At 37.6% G+C, this 20,190-nt stretch overlaps 10 protein-coding genes across 10 annotated transcripts; 6 read left to right on the forward strand and 4 right to left on the reverse strand.

The window, feature by feature from the left end:
- Positions 1 to 18: 18 nt before the first annotated feature.
- Positions 19 to 399, forward strand: C9374_001915 (uncharacterized protein; the record flags this gene model as incomplete). The annotated part of the gene is made up of 1 exon (XM_044691275.1): positions 19 to 399. The coding sequence occupies one exon, from the start codon at positions 19 to 21 to the stop codon at positions 397 to 399; it is 381 nt and encodes a 126-aa protein (XP_044550872.1).
- A 293-nt stretch (positions 400 to 692) lies between these two features.
- Positions 693 to 2,279, forward strand: C9374_001916 (uncharacterized protein; the record flags this gene model as incomplete). The annotated part of the gene is made up of 1 exon (XM_044691276.1): positions 693 to 2,279. The coding sequence occupies one exon, from the start codon at positions 693 to 695 to the stop codon at positions 2,277 to 2,279; it is 1,587 nt and encodes a 528-aa protein (XP_044550873.1).
- Positions 2,276 to 3,264, forward strand: C9374_001917 (uncharacterized protein; the record flags this gene model as incomplete). The annotated part of the gene is made up of 2 exons (XM_044691277.1): positions 2,276 to 2,662; positions 2,770 to 3,264. 2 exons carry the CDS (start codon positions 2,276 to 2,278, stop codon positions 3,262 to 3,264), a joined length of 882 nt encoding a protein of 293 aa, XP_044550874.1.
- Positions 3,265 to 5,364: 2,100 nt separating this feature from the next.
- On the forward strand, positions 5,365 to 7,431 carry C9374_001918 (uncharacterized protein; the record flags this gene model as incomplete). Its single annotated transcript, XM_044691278.1, has 1 exon — positions 5,365 to 7,431. One exon carries the CDS (start codon positions 5,365 to 5,367, stop codon positions 7,429 to 7,431), a length of 2,067 nt encoding a protein of 688 aa, XP_044550875.1.
- A 463-nt stretch (positions 7,432 to 7,894) lies between these two features.
- Positions 7,895 to 8,176, reverse strand: C9374_001919 (uncharacterized protein; the record flags this gene model as incomplete). Its single annotated transcript, XM_044691279.1, has 1 exon — positions 7,895 to 8,176. The coding sequence occupies one exon, from the start codon at positions 8,174 to 8,176 to the stop codon at positions 7,895 to 7,897; it is 282 nt and encodes a 93-aa protein (XP_044550876.1).
- Positions 8,177 to 8,205: 29 nt separating this feature from the next.
- C9374_001920 (uncharacterized protein) lies at positions 8,206 to 8,550 on the reverse strand (the record flags this gene model as incomplete). Its single annotated transcript, XM_044691281.1, has 1 exon — positions 8,206 to 8,550. The coding sequence occupies one exon, from the start codon at positions 8,548 to 8,550 to the stop codon at positions 8,206 to 8,208; it is 345 nt and encodes a 114-aa protein (XP_044550877.1).
- Positions 8,551 to 11,148: 2,598 nt separating this feature from the next.
- Positions 11,149 to 12,834, forward strand: C9374_001921 (uncharacterized protein; the record flags this gene model as incomplete). The annotated part of the gene is made up of 1 exon (XM_044691282.1): positions 11,149 to 12,834. One exon carries the CDS (start codon positions 11,149 to 11,151, stop codon positions 12,832 to 12,834), a length of 1,686 nt encoding a protein of 561 aa, XP_044550878.1.
- Positions 12,835 to 13,159: 325 nt separating this feature from the next.
- C9374_001922 (uncharacterized protein) lies at positions 13,160 to 14,725 on the reverse strand (the record flags this gene model as incomplete). The annotated part of the gene is made up of 1 exon (XM_044691283.1): positions 13,160 to 14,725. The coding sequence occupies one exon, from the start codon at positions 14,723 to 14,725 to the stop codon at positions 13,160 to 13,162; it is 1,566 nt and encodes a 521-aa protein (XP_044550879.1).
- Positions 14,726 to 14,787: 62 nt separating this feature from the next.
- Positions 14,788 to 18,045, reverse strand: C9374_001923 (uncharacterized protein; the record flags this gene model as incomplete). Its single annotated transcript, XM_044691284.1, has 1 exon — positions 14,788 to 18,045. One exon carries the CDS (start codon positions 18,043 to 18,045, stop codon positions 14,788 to 14,790), a length of 3,258 nt encoding a protein of 1,085 aa, XP_044550880.1.
- Positions 18,046 to 18,256: 211 nt separating this feature from the next.
- C9374_001924 (uncharacterized protein) lies at positions 18,257 to 20,066 on the forward strand (the record flags this gene model as incomplete). Its single annotated transcript, XM_044691285.1, has 5 exons — positions 18,257 to 18,301; positions 18,438 to 18,545; positions 18,598 to 18,685; positions 18,754 to 19,365; positions 19,456 to 20,066. The coding sequence occupies 5 exons, from the start codon at positions 18,257 to 18,259 to the stop codon at positions 20,064 to 20,066; spliced, it is 1,464 nt and encodes a 487-aa protein (XP_044550881.1).
- Between the last annotated feature and the right edge of the window lie 124 nt (positions 20,067 to 20,190).

The raw sequence follows: 20,190 nt of genomic DNA on the forward strand, positions 1-20,190 counted from the left end.
TTTCCTGAAATTACGGATATGGCCCAATTACAACATTTAATTCGACAAAACGATGAAATTCATGCCCATGACGAAGGCAACAATGGTTTCAGCAGTCATCATACTCCACCTTCTTCTTTCAACGTTCCTTCAAAACCAACATCGGGAGGTGTTGGAGCCCTACTCTCTGCCCACGCCGAAGAACAGAAAATGTCCAAGATGAAGCGTCTTTCTACCAATTTAGCTGAATTATTCTCAAAGAAAAAACCAAGTACACCAACCAGTGGCAGTGGTGGTCATGATTTTAATGACACAACCTCAGAGTGTCATTCAACAGTATCGGCAGACCAATCCAAGAAAAAGAAACAAGAAAAGAGGAAGAGTTTGTTTGGAAAGTTGTTAACGTTGAACAAGCATTAAACTGTGCAAGTCTCAAATGTTTTCGATTGTATGGTTATGACATTCCCTTTATTAATTTTTGGATTATTACTATTATTATCATCGAAAAGCCTGCGTATCTTTCTTGGTCAACCGAACGGAAATTAGAAATAAAGAGCAAACATTTAGCAGGGAGTAAATCATAGTCTCTTGGTGGTACTTAAAATTGAAATACTACTTCATGATCCATGAAAATCGCATAAAAACGGTTGTAAGACACCCCATAAAAAAATTGTTCAGATTGCTCTCTCAATTTCTCTGTCCACCCTTCCGCCATGAACCAATCCGATTTTATGAAACCACAGCAAAACCATGCAAGCTCAACCTCCACAAGCTCATCCTTCGGAGAAAGGTCAACACCCAACGACAATGGCTCTCCGACCAACGTGTTACCAGTCCGTCGAAGAAAAATTGCTAAACATAAAAAAGCAGAGTTGGCCAACCGGTTGCCACAACTTCGGACCATAACGCAAGCCAATGAAAACTCCCATGCTATGGAAGATACTGATGTGATCGAGATCACTCCAATTGTTATTGCTTCTTCACAAGAATCCACCACTTCAGATTTGAATAGCGAGAAGAAGAAGAAGAAGGCGCTAAAAAAACGGACACCCGTCGTCGAGAAGGAAACGAAGGAAACCAAACAAAAAAAGAGAAAAGTGTCTCGCCAAAAGATGTATGAAAACGTGGCCAAGACCTTACGAAATTCATTGGTCGTTCAAGAAGGAATGCTTGAATATGTGGAAAACGTTCCTCCTTTGCCTGATAAAATCGACGTCAACAAGTATCGCAATAAGAACTTGTTGGCTCTTGACGTTGGGTCCAGTTTTAGCAAAGCATCAAGGATCCACATACTGCGTGGAAAGAGTAACTCTTGCCAAACATCCCACTTGAAATTTGGAACCCACAAAGAAAATTCATTTCCAACCCGCATCTTCTACTCCAAGTCCCTTCATCAGTTTAACATGAAACCACCAACTTTGAAAACTGAGAATAGCAACGATTGGTTTGAATTGGAAAATATCAAAAAGATCTTTATGGTGCAAGAATTGTACACTATTCAACTGCATGGAATTGATTTCAATGTTGCACACGTCATGTACCAACTGTTGAAAGGTCTTCTCACACAATTGGCTTATCGATCCACAACAGATGAACATAATAACAAACACAGTACTCTTGGAAGTTATTCTGGGCTGATTTTAACTTGTCCTACCAACATCTCTGAGATTGTCAAGTTGGTCTACAGAAATTGCGCCCTTAAAGCCATCAATGAGTTTGTTAATCCAGAATTGACTCTTGAAGATATTTACATCATTGAGGAGTTTTCACTTCTCAAATTTTTCAGTGATGCGAATAATATATCCACTGATCCAACGCTTTATGTGGACATTGGCCACCTCACCCTTGACATTACTGTTGTCGAATACGATGAAAATGGAGAAAGCAAGATTACCTACCGAAACGGTGAAGTTGGCGGCATGTCCATCCTTCATAATATTATCAAGTCAGAAACAGGACAAGATTCTTTTGAAATTATGAAAAAGATGTTTGACGAAAGTACAAAGGTCAATTCAGAAAATGAAATAGAATCTATCGCTGCTTCACCTGAACCGAAAATTATCGAGGAACTACAGTCATGTGAAGAGAAAATCATTGAAGCTATGCGAAGTATAGTGACTCCTTTGTGTTTAATTATTCTGCAATGCTCAATAACGAAAGTTCATTTTGCAGGTGCAATTACAAGCTGTCAATACTTTGAACGATTGTTGGATCAGCTATTCTCTGCTAAAGGCATTATGGAAACCCTTGAAAGAATGAAACCCTATTTGAAGGATCAGTATAAGGAAATTCAGGGATGAAAGTTGAAACCACTTATGAAAAATCTGGTAACAGCGCTTTACTGGATGGCATTGAACAACTTATTAACCGATCACTCGCTACCTGCGACATGGGTGGTATTTCATTTCATTTTTCAGTTGCCATTCCGAAACATTACAAGTCTCAATACCATGTTGGATTTTTAGGACTACTTGAAAATGGTGATCAATCAGAATCGAGCAGCTCTCAGATAGAACAGTTTGGAATATCCGTTCGAACAGATATCAATACTCTCTATGTTTTGCAAGATTTCGAAACGTTTATCATCAAGTTCAGTCCAGTCATTGATGTCACAAAAATTGGAATGATTACAATGAAAAATTACTATGACCTTGGAATTAGTGAATTCGAAAGATTCTCAACTGTATGTTTATACGTTGATCACAACAACATTGTGACCACGAACCCGAAATACCTTGTGCGAGGAAGTGTTGACGATCAATATGTGACGTTGGAATTCTTTTACACAAGGTCATCAGATATATGAAATCAGTTGTAAAAATCGAAAGAGAGGGAAGAATGGAACGTATTCCTGTCAATGATGTGGTTCGAAATGTATTAGAACATTCAGAATCCGACTATACCACTTGGTATGGATTAAATTATGAAACCAAGTTTGTTCTTCAACCTTGTTCAAGCAATCGTTTAACCAAGCAAGAGAAAGAAGAAGAAAGTAAGGGTTTTGAGGAGGAGTTCAAACAGATCAGGCCTATCCAAAGACAAAAGAAATATCTACGAGAAGATATTATGTGTTTGGATGATAATGACGACGAAAAGGTAATGAGTGAGCTTGAAAAAGCATGTGTGAGTTGTGGAGTGGATTGTGGTGTGATTGGCTTAAAGGTCACTTCAGAAACCCTTGCTAGCTACAAGAAATATCTTGGAAAAGAAGAACTTATTTGTGGTCCAATTTGTGCTGCATGTAGAAATCAGTATCGACGAAACGTGAGTTATTCTAAGAAGTAAATTATTTTTTATATTGTTATTGCAGACAGTTCATTGAAGGCACCCGCTGCTTTTTAACAAGAACATATATTCGAGAATACAACGAGACAAGTTTGGTGACATTTATCTGTTAATTTGATATCGTCAATCGAGAGCAAATACCAATCACTGTCTTTCGTGATTGATTCCTTCGCATCAAAAAGAACAGCTTTCAATGACACAATTTTCATATGTAACATTATTTTGATTGTTGCGATTGCTTTGTCTGACTAACTCCTCGTCATCTCAGAAATTTCATGGATGATGTTTTGATGTGGTTCTTAATGTCCAGTGGCAACCAGCCAATGTGTTATTCATAGCAAATATATTACCAGGTGGCTTCATCCTATATCCAAGAAAGGGACCTTGTATTGATGTCACTCATGATGGAGTACTGATTGATGTCAAAAAATTATAATAAAAAACAACATTCTCCAGTGCCAACTATCACCAGAGTATCATTCGGTGGAGTTATATAGCACATGCATATTTGAACGTTAACCATTATGGTGAGTGAATCTTGAAATGTGTCATTTTGAAACAAATTTTAAATATTTCAAATTTACTTTTTACTTGAACGTCATCTTGTAAATGGCAAAGATACAAAGATACCGGCTTTATATATTATATACATATGAATATATACCTTTCAGTTTATGTTCAACCACACAATGTGATTGAAAACTCACCTTCAGGTTTTTATTTACCCGAGGGTAAGGTTTAGGGAAACTAAACCTCATTTTTTGGAAGAAATCCAAACAGCTATTTTGGGAGGCCCTAAACCCCAAAACAAAATATGAAATTTAGTTCCCTAAATCATTTTATTTTAGTGTTACCAAAATTCGGTATTTGGGAAAATACGAAAAGTTGAAGTTTGGGGGACCCCAAACATAAAATATAAATTAGATTTAGACCTTCCAAAGTCATTGTTTTGGGATGTATTAATAGACGCAGCAGTTGTTTTCGTTCCAACATATATTTGAATTTTCTTTTTTGGATTTCAATACAACAAGAGTTTTTATTGTTAGATATTTTTGTTACAAATCGTTAAAGTCCAAAACAAATGAGTAATAAAACTAAGGCAGAAGGAAATGATTACAAATTTCGCAACTAGTTTGTAGAGTTTGCTTGCTCCTCTGATGCTAATGATTGTTGAAGTGTAGTAGCTGCAACAGCAGCGAACTGGTTTGCTCTTGAGACTGCTGTTCATTAGGAGCAGGCATCTCCTCCTCCTTCTTCTTTCTTCTTCTTGTTGTTGTGATTGCCTTGGATTATTGTTAATCTCCTCCTGAGGCAGCAGCTCCTTCCTATTATTCATTACCTACCTTGAGCTGGTGTTGTGTCCCTTCTTCTTCTTTCCAGTATCATCAGCTCCCTTCTCGTTGGAATCACATCTTGTCTAGAGGAATTATCTTCATGGTGGTACATGAACTCTACTTCCTTCACACCAAGTTCAGTGCTAATACAATCATTCTAGTGTAGAGAATGTGGAAGACACTACTTTAACAACGAATAAATTTAACATTGAATTTCCTTTCATTGGACCTAGATGAGAACTTCTTCTGACTTGCTTCATCATCATCATCATATGGTGATGAGAAGGATGAAGAGAAACATCCCTGGATGAGAAGATTGTGGAGGAGAAGGAGAAGGAGAAGGAGGAGAAGGCTTGGCATCACATCCATAAATTCTCTCCTCGCGTCCTTCCATTCTGAAAAGAAAAAACTAGGCGTGTTCCAATTAGTATTGTTGGAGAAATAAACTTAAGTTTTCTGACCTTACTTACTGAGATTTGTTGGTTAGATTAAATTTTGGTGTTGCTGTTGTTATTGTGTAGATATTTGCTGCAATCGATCGGATCATCACTCATATGTTCAATACAATAATACAATGTACTTGATTCAAAATCTCTCAAATCAAATATAAATGTTGGTTGCGATATTTTGAAGTGTATTATTTGATACATACGTATCCGCAGTTAACAATCATCATATTTTTTTCTATGGCGGCGCAATTGGTACTAGAAACCTGTCAGATATTCGTCAATCCCACGTCAGCTGATCACAAGGAATCAAAAATAAAATGAGTGAGTCTCTTCCTGATTGGTTCAACAAGGGCAGAGGGAAACCGAAGCAACAAGTAGTGCTGACTGAAGCAACAACAGACAAACTGAAACGAAAGATAGAGGTCCTAGGACTGGATTTAGCTCAGAAAAAACGTACACCATTATTCGCTTTAGCTGAAGCTAGTAAAACAACAGCTTGTTCTCAATTATGGTCCTCCATCATTTCATCAATTACAAAGCAATTACAGGAATTCAATTACATCAATCAAACTAATGCAGAATTAAATATCTCGTTAACGCTTTCTGATCCAATACACCCAACAATGCGGTACACTAAATTCCGAGTCATAACACTTGACGAAAACAACAACATGGTCGAAAAGAAACATAATCGATTGTCCATTGAAGAAGTTGAACGTAATATCATCAACACTGGTTTAAGCAAAAAACAAATTAAAAAGTTGTATGAAACAAAATACATTCCATTCAGTGACCGAACCATTTCGAAATATCGGAAAGGGATTAAGGATGAAATAGCAAAAGAGATGATTATCATCAAAAGCAACAACGATATCAAAGGCTTTGCGATTGATCCAATTCAGTCTTTTTCAAAATTATTAACAAATACAAAAGTAATAGAAGTGATACGCTCGACAGGAAAATGGTTGGAACATGCTCCGATTTCTGGATTCAGAAGCCGAAAATTTGGATTTAACAAAAAAGGAGAATTTAAAGTTTATTCAATGGCAAGAGTGTCCACTGATGCCCATAAATTAAGTAGGAAAGTGAATGAAATACTTTGCTTTTTAGGGCTTGTTATTTGCGATGCTGCACAACATCATAGTAATTACAAATTATTGGCAGCGTTACCTAAAAACAGCGACAATCATTGTACATTATTGAGCTCATTCAAGCCAATTGAATCATTGATTGCAAAATTTGAAAGCCATCGGTTTATATTTGAATTACCAATTGCTCTATTTCAGAAAGATTCGTTTTTGAAAAATTTTGTGAAAACCTGTACCTCAGAGAAAATTATTATTCGGTTGCAATTTAATGTAGCAATGGGTGGAGATTTAAAAAACATGCTTGCATTGCAAACGGATGATAAGAATAGAATATGTTTTGTATGCCCCATTGATTATGAAACACACAAACAATTCTTGTTTTCGCTCAAGTGGAAAAACAATAATCGAGCTCAAGAAATACTGAAAATGTTGTTTCAGTCCAAAGAAAACACACGAAAATCATTACGAGAGACAATTGAAGGCAAAATCCAAATTGAAACCTGGGATTGTTTCACTGAACTTTTTACTGACAAGGGACACCGACACCCTGGTTTAGGTGATATTATTTTCGCCAATATTTCCATTTTACGAAGAATTCCTGACATTTTGCACCAATTCATGAGATTGGGAGAAAATCATTTACAGATTGCATTGCATGCTGCATTGAAAATTTCAAAGCAATGTCAAAAAGAGTTGAAACAATACTACAAGGACAAAGGATATTATGGCCAAAATGACAAAATTAATTTAATGGGAGACGATGTATGGGAAACATATGGCAACAAAATTATTGAAGATATCACTCAAATCATGGAAAAGCACGCAAGTAATCAACAACTCTCTACTCTTGCATACGTTTGGATTGGAAAGGTGACAAGAATATTTCAAGCAGGATCTGAACTCGTTAAATTATTGGTACAACCAACATTTTGCTCAGACAATGATTTACACAACGTTGCAAAGAAAATTGACCATTATATTTCTGTCATTGTCCCTGTTATTGGAGACACAATAGGCACGTATTGGAAAATGCTTTATTATTTACACATTCTCCAAGAACATGTGATCATGTATTTATTTATTTACAGAACATTGTACCCATTTGCCATGACAGTGCATGAACGACTGAACAAGTATGGCAAAGATATGTTCGCTCATACTATGAGGTTTGGAGGGAACGGAAATCCCACGAGAATTTATCGTACCTCTTCCAACGAACAGCTTGTGGAAGACAGATACCTCGCAACCCTAAACCAGTACTATTACCTCTTCTGCTGCATGACAGCTAACGAATAAATTTATTTTGTGCTTTCATGTTCATTTTTGACTTGACGAATATCTGACAGGTTTTTAGTGCGCTTCAACGTCGGATGCGCCGCCATATCCCTCCCAACTCAACCTTTATTTTATTGTTTACAATTTGAAAAGCTCATTCATGGAGTAATTCTTCTCTAAATCTATTGAGAGACGTATGGGAGTCAGTAATCCCGTTTTTGCTTTTAGAGAAGATTTTGGCTTTTGCCAAGTGCAAAGAAACACAACCAAAAACAGTTACCTTCTCTTTGGTTGCGCCAACAAAATGGAGAAAGAGTGAGGGCCCTTTCAAACCTGCAGCCGCAGCAAACAGCCAGCCAGGATAGTCCTTGCTGTAGAAATTATTTTCGGATGCAATCAACAGAATCCTCAGGCATCTGGTTGAAACAGGATTTTTGCGGCTGAGATAGGATTTCGATCAGGTGATCAGTGTTTATTTTGCTGACTAACCATTCTCCACAATGACGGTTCTTGGAAACGAAGTAAATTCCTCATAATATTGTGTAAAATCTTTAGAAACGTCCATCAATCTGCAATCTGATTCATTCACAACAAAAGTTTTCATGAAAAATCTAAAAGTATTGAGCTCTCTCATTTTAGTATCTCTTCGGTATTCCCATTTGATAGAATATAAATAATCTTCTCCTTCCCATCCAGGCAAAGGTTTTGTTCTTCTTAGTCCTTTTTGTCCACTGTTTGATTTGCTTAATTTGGCAGATGTAGACATGATTGTTTTCATCTAATTGGAGAACATAATCACCAATGCTTAAATATTCGGAATTGAGAGTCATTTGCTTCTGGTTTTTCAATTTGTTGTTTGTGATAGGTAATTCCTCCAATGGTGATATGTGCGTTGGATTGTTTGTTTTTGAAATTTTGCAGCATGTTGTGTGGTTGATGTGTTCTGTTCCATTGCTGCTCCAATTTATCAAATTCCACAATGTCATTATTCGAATATTGTTTCAATTTGAATTCTTTTGTAAGTAAAACTTCAATACCAGGTATATTCAAATTAAACAATAGAGTATGAATGGTTGGAGCTTCATATTCAGTATCTGAAAGCATGGCATAAGTGCGACATGCTCTTTCAAATTCACCCATAACAATAGTTCTGGTGATGGGAAGCAACAATAATACTCATATAGTAATCTTGTGGATTGATCTTTCTCTTTGTTGAATTGTAAGCCAACAATTAAGGCACTTAAAAAATTATTGAGAGCATTCAAGAAATTTTCAGCGTTCAGATTGGTGTTGGAGCCACAATGTTGTCAAGCCGCTCCATAAAAATTCTCGATCATATATGCTTGCAGTTGAAAAGGCAAAAATACTCTGTTGTTGGATGATGATTGAACTCTATACATTGTCAAACAAACCGATCATTAATAACAACAATAATAGATAAATTGACAATTTATCTACCTTGAAGTCGAACTATAAATTGACTCATTATCAACTTCGATGTCAGTATTGTTATAATTTGTTTCTTTTTCTTTGAGGAAGATGCGAGCGATTCCACAAAGCTCTTTTGTTATGAACATTTGTTTGACATCATCTTCAGTCATAATCTTGTTTTTACGTGAAATCTTTGGTTTGGATTATCATTTTCGGGTTGCATTCGGAAAGAAATCACTGCTTTGATGAAGCGCAAATGACATGATCTCTTCATCATCAAATAAATTTAGAACAACCAATGCTTTTGATAGCATTTTCTTCAAAAATACGAATTACTGAATTGATGTCTGATGGTGTCTAGCTCCACATTTGAATTCATTTCGTGCAAGGATGACGTGCCAAGGCTTGTTGTTGTTGTTGTTTTTCATTTTTATTTTTAAAAATTTTTTTGTAAAGCCAAAAACAACTCAAAGAGTCCAAAGAGACTTTACAACTGTTGGCGGAAGTCTCTTCATTGGAAGATTTCGTACCTTGCTTTGTCGTGCGAACTGAGGAGCATATTAATTTAATTCCTGCTCACTATATAGTCTTGAATATTTCTTATAAAAATAATTTGTTTGTTTTGTTGTTTCTAATCTTTCTTTTTTGAAATACGACATTTGTTTTCATGGAACACCAATTTTTGCGTTTTGGTGCTCCCAATTCTTAACTTTTGATGACACAAAACTATTTCCGAATACCTGCGATTTGGCAAAACCAAAAATTTTTTTTTGAAAAACGACATTTTTGATTTTGGTGGAGCAACCTTTTTGATTTTTGGCCTAAAGCAAGTTTAGTCTCCCCAATTTAAAATTGGGGCCCAAAAATGAACTTTTTGTTTCCATAAAATTAATAAACCAGACACTCGGGTATGAAACCTGAGGCTGTATTTATGCGCTTTTACACGTAACAAAGCCAATAACTTCTCCAAACGTGTTCGTTTCGTTGAGCCCGGCTGTTCATCAATATCCCAAGAACTCTCTTCTTCTGTAGAATCGTAGTCACTGTTATCCTCTTCTGTCGACTCCATGGCGTCATGCAAAGCTGACTCTTCTGAATATGAATTGGACATAAAATTTTTAAAGCTTGGCGGTCCACTCACACAGGCGCCACTTGTGGATTGGGATCATTGACATTCACTTATAGTCATCATGGCCAAACGAAGGACACGAAAGGTGTGTTAGAAGAGATATCAACGAGTTGTTTTCGTTGTCTTCATCCGATGTAGAAATTTCTCGATACAAGTGTTGTTGATAACAAGCTAAGGACATGGAGGAGGGGATGGAACTATGAGTTTTGGAATTTCTAATTGTTGTTGTTGACCACTTGGAGTGGTTGATGATGGATGTTCCAAAATGAACAACTTCTCATTGAGAAGGAGGCTATTTCGACTTGAATATCATCTTCAGAGTGGTACCAATAATGTTGAAGTTGTCTTTGAGTAACCATTGTCTTTTAGGATGTCTTGGGTTGAATTTGGTAACAGAAAACAAGACGTTGTCTCATGAAATCGTTAGAAAAACTCTTTCACGTCCAGCAAATAGTGGTGGACAACAATGAATTCGGTATTCCTTCCATCAAGGTACTATTAAAACGGAGTGAGTTCGATAAAAGTGGCCTTATGAATGAGGTGATAAACGACTTTGAACGAGTTCAAACGAATTTAAACGAAATGAAAATATTTTTATCGAAAACAAACGAGTTTCATTTTTTAGCGTTCGAGGTGAAATAATAATGACAAGATTTCGTGTTGTTGATCACTTGACGAAGAGAAAGTAATTCCGCGTGATGAAGAAGAATTGTACATGTTTGAACAAATTGTGGAAATCATCAATGTTCAAAAATCAAGATAATCATTAGTTCATGATCAAAAAGTTACTTGACAGATGTAACAAATAGAAAATTGAAAACCTTGATGGATTCACTCCGTTTGATAGAATTGTAGTATTACTCTGAGTCCAATGAGGTCTTCTATATCTGGGTTGGATTTGAATTTCGTTTTTTATTCAAGTTGTTCTTTATCATGAATGGCTATTTCTCAAATTATGTAAAGCGGAGATGGTTAAGCTTGCAGTTGTAAAGTTGGTGACACTTTAAGCTTTCGGTCACTTGATTGCTGAACTTTTCTTTTACCCACCCCTGTTCACACAACACTGAACCACAAATCTCACACAACATTACTGTAGTGGGAGAAGACGCAAAGCGCCCCTTAACTTGTCAACTCAATTTGGAAAGTAACAAACCGTTGACATTTTGTCTTTCAAAAAAATGAACATCACACCACGATCCGTCCTCGCTGTCATCATCCTTGTTGCGGTTCTCTTGACATTTTCACATGGTCTTGTTGCTGCATCTCCATTCCAACCTCTTCAACCACAATTCCTATCCACCTTGTCCGAACATGCCACCTCTCAACAAATAGTTGAATATTATTTCTATGAAAATGTGTACACAGACGCAAATTGCACTCAACGCACAGGAGCCAAATTCTTAAAAGCAGCAGCAACCACTCCATGTGTTGCTGGTCCTCCTCAGGTCACCTGTCAACAAATTACCGGTTTCAACTTGTATGGTTATCGAACTTGTGTTTCCACTCCACCAAAAGTTGAATCTGGAATGGGAGCTCTTGCTTTTTATAACAATCAAAATTGTTCCAACACTGCTTCAACAACACTCACTTCAACAACATTACCACCCTCTTCCACTATTCCACACAGTGTTGAAGTGGTTGTGTATTATCCCATGTTTGAATGTACCACCGATGTGTTTGATGTTTCATCCAGAGTCAAATTGGACACTTTGAAATATCACATGTTTAAGGGAGATTTGACATGTAAACAAGAGACGGATTCATGGGAGGTGGATACTTCATGTGCACCCTATGGACCTAGTGGTTCCATGTTGTTTGTGATTAATCCTGCAATGGTTTATTATGACATGTATACAGATGCTTCATGTACCAAGTCAACCTTGTCACTCGTCGTTGCGAATGCTTCGTGCACTCCAAGTCAAACATGTTCAAGAATTGAAATGTTTCCAACTTTGGAGTTTTATGGTTATCGTTCTTGTCATTCAAGTGTTCCAGCTCCAAGACAAGGTCAAGTCATGTCAGTCAGATATGGAAATGCCACTACATGCAAATTACCTAGAATACCCATGATTTCTTATTTACCAAATGGTGTCTGTTCTCCTTTTGATCCTTTCATCACTTCAATGACTAATTTTAGTGCAATGGCCACTTGTTCTCAGTACACTTCCTACTATGGTGAAAACTGCGGGGCTAGTAATGTATACACTCAATATACTACCACGAACAACAACAATAATGGAGCAATCTGTTCAAAAACTAATGACGCGACAGGATTTTCATTAAGCTGTAACTCACTTCCAATGGCCAATGGATATATCTCCTATGACTTGTATTCAGACAATGTATGCACAAAGAGAATTGGAAATCCTTCATCATTCGCTCTCATGAAACCAAGTCAACTTTGCATTCCCAATACAAATTGTGTCCTTGTTCCAGGAACGAATAACATGTATGGTGTTTCAAATTGTTCGAACACATTGCCAACTCCACCACCAGGACAAATGGTCATGCATTCATTCGCTAGCAATGATTGTTCTTCAAGCTCTCTTAAATATTCACAATATTATGCAATTGGTGTCTGTACGGCCAATATGATGGGAACTGGAAGTATCATGCCAATATCATGCTCCTCCTATATTTCATATTCAGATACAAAGTGTCAGAACTTTATCAGCCAACTCAATTACACTGCAGGAGTTTGTACACCCAATGGTGCTGGAAATACGCTTACCTTTGCATGCAATCTACCAAAACAGAGTGCAAGTACTAAGAGAGGTGTTTCAATGGGTGTTTCCACCATGATGATGGAGCATCATTGTGCAATCATGATGTTGTTCATGTTGTTACTTGTATTTATTGCTTAACAAAATTAGAGCTCTATGGATTAAACCTGAAATAAATGTTGTGAGAGGTGCTTGTTTGGTTTGCAGCTTTTAGATTCAAGTGATTGACGACTGACACTACATCGTTCACTCTTTGACTTGATATACTACAGTGAACTCCAAACTTATTTTATTTTCGCATTACTACGTATTTATGCGATTTTCTTATGCCAATGTGTCCTTTTTCTCTGGACTTTCAGTATCACTCTCTTCTTAGAAGCCACTACGATCCTCTTCTGTAGACTCATTGCTTCTTGCTAGGCAATTCAAAAGTCGTCATTTCTCGTTTCTCTCAAATCTCTGCAATTTATGAGCTGAAGAAATCAGGCCACACGTTTTGAATCATTTCCTTGATCTCGTCCTCGGTGAAGATAATTCCTCCTCGTCTAGAAATTGTCAATGCTTGTTCAAAATCTTGTCGTGCCTTCTCTAATAATTCCTTGCTTTTCACATAACCCAGTCCTCGAATGAAATAAGCCAACTCCGAATCTGGAAATATCTGCAAGGCACGATTGACATGCTCCATGGCATTCTCCATCGAGTTTTTTGTGAGGTACAGTTGTCCCTTTAAAGAGTACAGTGTAGAATAATGAACGTTCCACGAGTGGTTCTCTCCTTTGGACGAGCTGGAATCATCTTCGTTCTGTTGATCGCTCGTCATGGAGGTATTTCTATTTAGTTCGTTCTCTGCTCGATCCAGCAACTCTGAAATTTGTTGAAGAACATTGCTTCCTAGACCACTAGATTCCATTCGAAGGTACAACAAGGCGAGTTGAAGGAGTGCTTGAATATTATTGGGTGAAAACGACAAGGCTTTTTCCAAGTCTCGTATCGCTAAATCTTGTCGTTTAAATCGTTGATGCCATAGTAAATTTCCTCTATGATAGTACAGCATGGACATGGAATGGTTGTAGTGCTCCTCCGTGGATGGATGATCCTGTGGTCCATGATGAGAACCATATTTAATTCCTTGATGAGCCCAATATAATGCCTTTTCATAGCGATGCAATTCGTAGCAGCACGAGAATAATTCATTGTACAGGCTGAGAGGAACAGCTTTTCGTTTTTCAGTCAAGCTTCGAAGAGCCTTTTCCATATATTCATTCGCCTTTTCAAGATTGTAACTTTCAGGTTGAGAAGCGTCGGTACAGAGATGAGCCACACGAAGGTAATAAATTTCTATGGATTCCATCTTGGGTGAGAGTTGAAAAGCACGTTCAAAATCTTGAATGGCTTTCCTATTATCCTTAAATTTCAAATAATACAATTTGGCTCTCTGAATGTAAGCGTCTGAAAAGTCTGGATTCATCTTCAATACCTTATTAAAATCTTGTAAAGCCTTTTCCTTTTCGTTTTGCGAGCTATAGTACAGCCCTCGTACATAATACGGTGCAAATGCCTCCGGAGTCAACTCGATCATTTGAGAAGCATCTTCAATCGAGTGCGTACATAACGATCGTTGAAGATACGCGTCGTATAGAATGGCTCGATCTTCAAGAGAGAAATCTTCACCGCGAGATTCTTGTTGCATGACTCCCAGCCGTTTTCTTCTCATGGTCAAACAATCAATGATTCGCGAGTAGAGTTCAACGGCTGTTGGTTGGTCATTGCTAGCTAGTGCTTGTTTGGCGAGTCTCTGCAAGAGTTTTAAAGAGGCGTAATCATGTGCATTTTCTCGCTTGGGTTGAGATTTTTCGTTTTTATGCGATGCCCATACGTGATACACTCTAAATTGATCAATTTTCAAACTCCATTTCAGCACGTGATCGTTTCCTATGAATTGGAGATGTTTGATTCTAGTTCTTGTTCGGTTAGTCTTCTCACTAATTATTTTGCTGGTGCAAATCAACCTTGGTGTTGCTATTTTTTTCATTCTTCAACTGGATATTTTAGGTAAAAAGTCATTTTCTTTTTGGAAGCACACTTGTTGTGCAATTAGGCCATCTCTCCCACAGAAGCCAAATCTTCACCATCCAATTCTTCCCAGACGTGAGTGGCAGTGGAGGCTCTTGGGGTTAGCCCATCTCCACCAAGAGCATGTCGATTCTCCCCAATATTTGTGAAAATGGTTGGAATATTGGCCATGAGTGGTGTTGAGCCTACACTGGATTGAAATGTGAAATCGTCTACTTCTGAAGAAATGTCATTCTCAGTGTCCAGACCAGCCTCTTCGTCGTCACTAGCAATCACCTCACCTGGATGAGAGAAGGAAGAATCTCCTGGAAAGTATGAGTTATATTCTTGATAGGAGGAGTTTGTAGTATTGTTGGTAATAACATTATTACTTGTGAATTGGTGTTCAAACGTGTCGGGAATTGATGACGATTCTGATACTTCTCCCATCAAATCGTTTTCTGTAGGATCCTCAAGATATTCGTTCTCTTCCAACGGCTTTGACAGAACACTGCTATTATGCTTTTCAATTTGTGGTGATGCATCACTCTGTTCTAATGCGTGCACATTATATGGAAATAAGGATAGATTCTTTCTGTTGAGGAAATAGGTGTCTGTCATGACTTCTCTATGATCATCTGCAGAGCTAATGGAATCTGTTTTTATAGCAACGCCCTGTTTGTTGTCTTTCTTATTCTTTTTCTTTGGTTTTTCAGCCATAATTAAATTGTCAGCAACTTTTTGCCAACGGAATATTTCTTCTTCCTTTTTCTTTTTCTTCTTTTGATTTTTTAGTAATTTTTCTACTGTGGGTTTCTTGACTTGAGTTTCTTCTTTCTTGGTCTTTTTGAAAATTTTCAACAATCCCAAGGTTAGAGCTGTTTTTTCTGTTTTCGTGGATTCCTGTTTTTGTGGAGGTAAAATGTTTGTAGGAGAGATTAAACCAGTCTTGGTCTCTTCCTTGGGATGATCTTCATCGTGATGGGGAGATGTGTGAGGTGATATGTGGGAGGTCGTTTCTGTCGTATCTACGGCCAGGTTGTCTTTCTTCTTTTTACTGTCGTCCGTTGAAGATTTGTTTTCAGGAGAAAGAGTAGTAGAGTGCAAGGGAGGACTTTGGGAGTCGTGATGCTGGTTGGTAGCCTCGTTTGGAGATGCTGAATGAGGAGTATTTGAAATTTGTGGAGAGAGTGGTTTGGTTGTTAGTGCATTCACAATGCTTTTTCTATAAAAATCTAGGCAGTATAATCGATAGGCTTCGAAAAATATTTGAGGAATATTGGTTCCCAACCGTGTATCAAATTCGACAATGTTCAGTCGCTGATTTTTCTTGTTTTGAAAAAGTGGAACTGCTTTTTGATGAAAGTGATAGTAATGTTTTGGTTTTTGAACTAGCCCAACATTGGCTGCTGCATCTTCCACGTTTCTCCTCAATAAGGCTATTTGTTGTTTCGTAGATTTGTTCAGTTCAATATGGCCTGCCAGCATGAAATTGCCTTGCGAGAAAAATGTCGGATAGATCGAATTGATTTCTTTCATCCATGTCATTGCAGTATTTTCTAGAGAACAAGAGGAATTTGTATAGCTGAATACAAAAATAACTACTGTTGGTGCTATGGTTTGATTTTGCTCTGGTTTTTGTTCCAATAGCATTTGTTTGTACAGAGCTTGACGTAGTGACAAGGCATGTCTAGAACCTGTGTGACAAACTCGAAATAATAATTTTTTCTTTTCAGGAACAGGCGGTATTGATTTTTCCAAATAACTTTCAAAAAATTCTTCTTCTTCAATAGCAATCAAATCTTCCAAATGAAAACCAGTGTTTAACAAGTCATGTGAAATATTGCTCAGTTGGCTAACCTCATTCTTTTCAAAAAATTCGTCTAAATGCCTTAAATAGTCAACGCTATGCTCCTCAATATACCATTCAGTAACTCTCTTGTTTTTTCTCAAATAATAATTAAGTTTGTTTGAATCTTGCTCTGTTTTTGGTTTGGGTGGCACTGTTGGCGGTATCGTCTTTTTACCAGTCGTTGCTCCAGTTTGCTGTTGAGGAGGCACTGCAATATTGTCCTGCAAATGCAATTGTTGTTGAATGTGATGTTGAATATTTTGAATACCTGGTATTAAATCCTCGTTTGTTGTTGAGCCAGAGGCATGTACATTCTTTCTTGAGCCAGATCGGGTGACCCCTGCCAAATTTTGTTGAGGTATTTGAAAGGACACTCCGAGGCTTCCACTGCTCGACTTGTGGTGATGATGTTTTGGTCTGCCTGATGAATGATGTTTGTTGTGATGATTTCCAGGAGGACTAATGTCTCTGTGATGTTTCGACTGACCATCTTCTTCTGTGTTAGGAGATGAGGAGTTGTTAGAAGATGTAGACGTCCTTGAATGTGACGATCTTGGAGAAAGGTAGTTATTATACACAAGAGGTATTTTAGGTTGTTGTTTTTGCTCATTTGACTCGGCAGAAATTGCTTGTTGAGACATATCTCCAATGGCTGTTGTGTGTTGTTGCTGATTAATATTGTCAGAGGTTGCTAATTGATTCTTGTCTAACTTTGGAATTTGATTTGTCACCGTATTCAAACTACTATTCAGAGAAATTTTCAATTTGTTTTTGTGAGTTGATGACTTTGCTCCTTCCGTGTGGTGAGGTACACAACAAGGAGGGGCTTGTTTCTTCAAATGCTTTCCACACGTATAAGTTCTCAATAATTGATCTACTTCTTTGGGAAGTGAGCTCACTATGAGAATGGGAATTACAAGCCATTCATCGGTGGCAGAAGAAGAATGAGGATGTTGTTTCGGTTCTGTAATTGTGTTCTTGGAAATTGCAACAGAATGAGGCTCTGTGGATGGAGAAATTACTATTGGTGGAGGTGGTACATGGGAATCGGTATTGAACAATAAATTGTTGGTTGAAATCGTTACATTGGATGCTGATGATGGAGAAGTTGATGACGTAGGATAAAATTTGAAGTTGTCAACAACAACGCTAGTAGGATCATTGTTTTGTGTGTTACTACTGTTCATACTATTTGGCACGCTTGAGTCGCTCACACTTCTTCTCCTCGGATCACTTTGTGATGATATTTCATAATTGTTGCCAAAATGATGTTCTAAATTATTATTCAATAATAATACATTGGGTGATGTTGTCGTGTTGTTGTTATTAAATTCTTTGTTATTATTTCTTGATGGAAGTAAAGAGGATGGTTGGTCAGAAAAACCACGTTGTCTTGTTGCATTCATATCACCACGTTGCTGAGCAACAGAAGGCACATTCGGAGTCATCAACGCTGCGTGTGTGGTACTTTGGGAGATTCAGAGACTTGCGATGATGACGGGTTGGTGTGATGATGAACAATTTCAACCGTTTGATGTCCGCCAGCCCAGAGTGATACTTTTTTCAAAGATAAAAAGGAACACCGATGATCAATCATCGCTATGGAAGAGAAGGAATTTTCAAATTCAGAACAACTCCTGTTGCAAGCGACGATACGAGATGGTGTTGTTAGATATCGTGTTGAAACCGATGATGAATGATGAGGTACGGATTGAACAATGAACAACACAAAAAACAAGAGAAAAATGTCCTTCTTGAAAAAGTTCATCAAGCATAAGAAGCAAGTCATGATCAATCTCAACACTCCAGCAACAATAATGCATCTTCATACGATCAACAGCAACCAAATACTAAAACTGCTCTTATTCCCAACGCTTCTCATTCGGTTCAAGATGCCGATTTTAGTTTCTCAACACTTGCCATCTGTTCTGATCGGAAAGTTGAAAAGGTGAGTTCTTGATGATGAAATAGCATCATTTGCTATTTACATATTTCAATAGGTGAGCGATGTTGCACCTCCCATTCACTTATCGACTACATATTCCATGGATTCCGATGTTTCTGATGGCATGATTTATTCTCGAGTTCGTAAGTGTCAGATTTCAATTTGATGCAATTTCACAACAGAGCTCTTGACTCAACACCTCCATGAATAGATAACAAAACACGTAGTCGTGTGGAGGCTGTAATTGCAAATTTAGAAGGTTCTGATGATTTCAAGACGGTCACTTTTTCGAGTGGTCAGGCTGCAACCTCTACATTGCTTTTTACCTTGAGACCAAAACGAATTTTCAAGAGAATGGTTGAAAATACAGAAGGAGATGATGAAGCTGGTTATGCAGGAACAAAGGATTCAATGGCAACTTTGCGGGCCTTTGCAAATTTCTATTGTGGAGTGGTAAAGAAGGAATTGCTATCAAAAATTCCAGCCACATCTGAAGAGAATGGAAAGAAAGTGGATGATATTGAAGATAATGTGATGAAAGTCATTGATATTACAAAAATTGAAGAGGAAGTGGATATGGATCAAGCCATGCAAAATCAAGATCTATCTCCCAACTCAAAACCAATTTATAAGGGTGACATTATTTGGTTAGAGACACCTCTTAATCCGACGTGCGATTTAACAGATATCGAATATTATGTTAAGATTGCTCACCAAATGGGAGCTCTTGTGATAGTGGACTCCACATTTGCATCTCCTGCGTTGCAACAACCATTAATGATCGGTGCTGATTTTGCTCTTCATAGTACCACAAAATTCATGGGTAAGTATTTTCACCAAGTTTTGTGTTTTCACATCAACGAATTCGATCACCCTTTAATTATTTTAATTTATATTACTTCAATTAATGAAGGAGGCCACTCGGACTGTCTTGGAGGATGTGTCACTACCAAATCCAATGGCTATGCTTCAAGTTTGAAATCAAACCGATCTGTACTAGGGTGTGTGATGGGAAATTTGGAAGCTTATTTGTTGCTGCGTTCATTAAGAACTCTTCAAGTGAGAGTTTTACATCAATCCCAAACTGCTGAGGTCGTAGCAAAATGGTTACATGGTCAAATTGGAAATGAAGAAACCAATATGCAAGTCACCAAAGTACATTATCCAAATCTTGCTCCCGAACAGTCCTCACAAGAAGGTCTTACAACAACAGATCAAGAAACCGCTGCATCCACACCAAAGTACAAGAAATTAACGAATTATGAAATTTGCCAAAAACAAATGAATGGAAAAGGACCTGGAATTCTGAGTTTTGAATTGAAAACAGCTGAAGGATCCAGAAAATTACCACAGCTGCTTGAGATTATTGAGCATGCAACATCTTTGGGTGGTGTCGAGTCGTGTATTGATTACAGATTCCAATGGGACAGGAGTACGGCTCCCACTCTTTTGAGACTGAGTATTGGATTAGAATCACCAAAAGATCTTATTGCAGATCTTAAAACAGCGTTATTGAAATTGTAAAACTGAATAATGGTGAAGCTTTATTTCACATCAGGTTTGACATTCCAAATGTAGGGAGAACCGCTGCCGTCCGTGAAGGACAAGTCACTGGTGAAATTTGTCACGAGTAGATACGGAAGCAAAA

The sequence above is a fragment of the Naegleria lovaniensis genome (genome assembly GCF_003324165.1).
Source record: "Naegleria lovaniensis strain ATCC 30569 chromosome Unknown tig013, whole genome shotgun sequence".
Classification (NCBI taxonomy): domain Eukaryota; phylum Heterolobosea; class Eutetramitea; order Acrasida; family Naegleriidae; genus Naegleria; species Naegleria lovaniensis.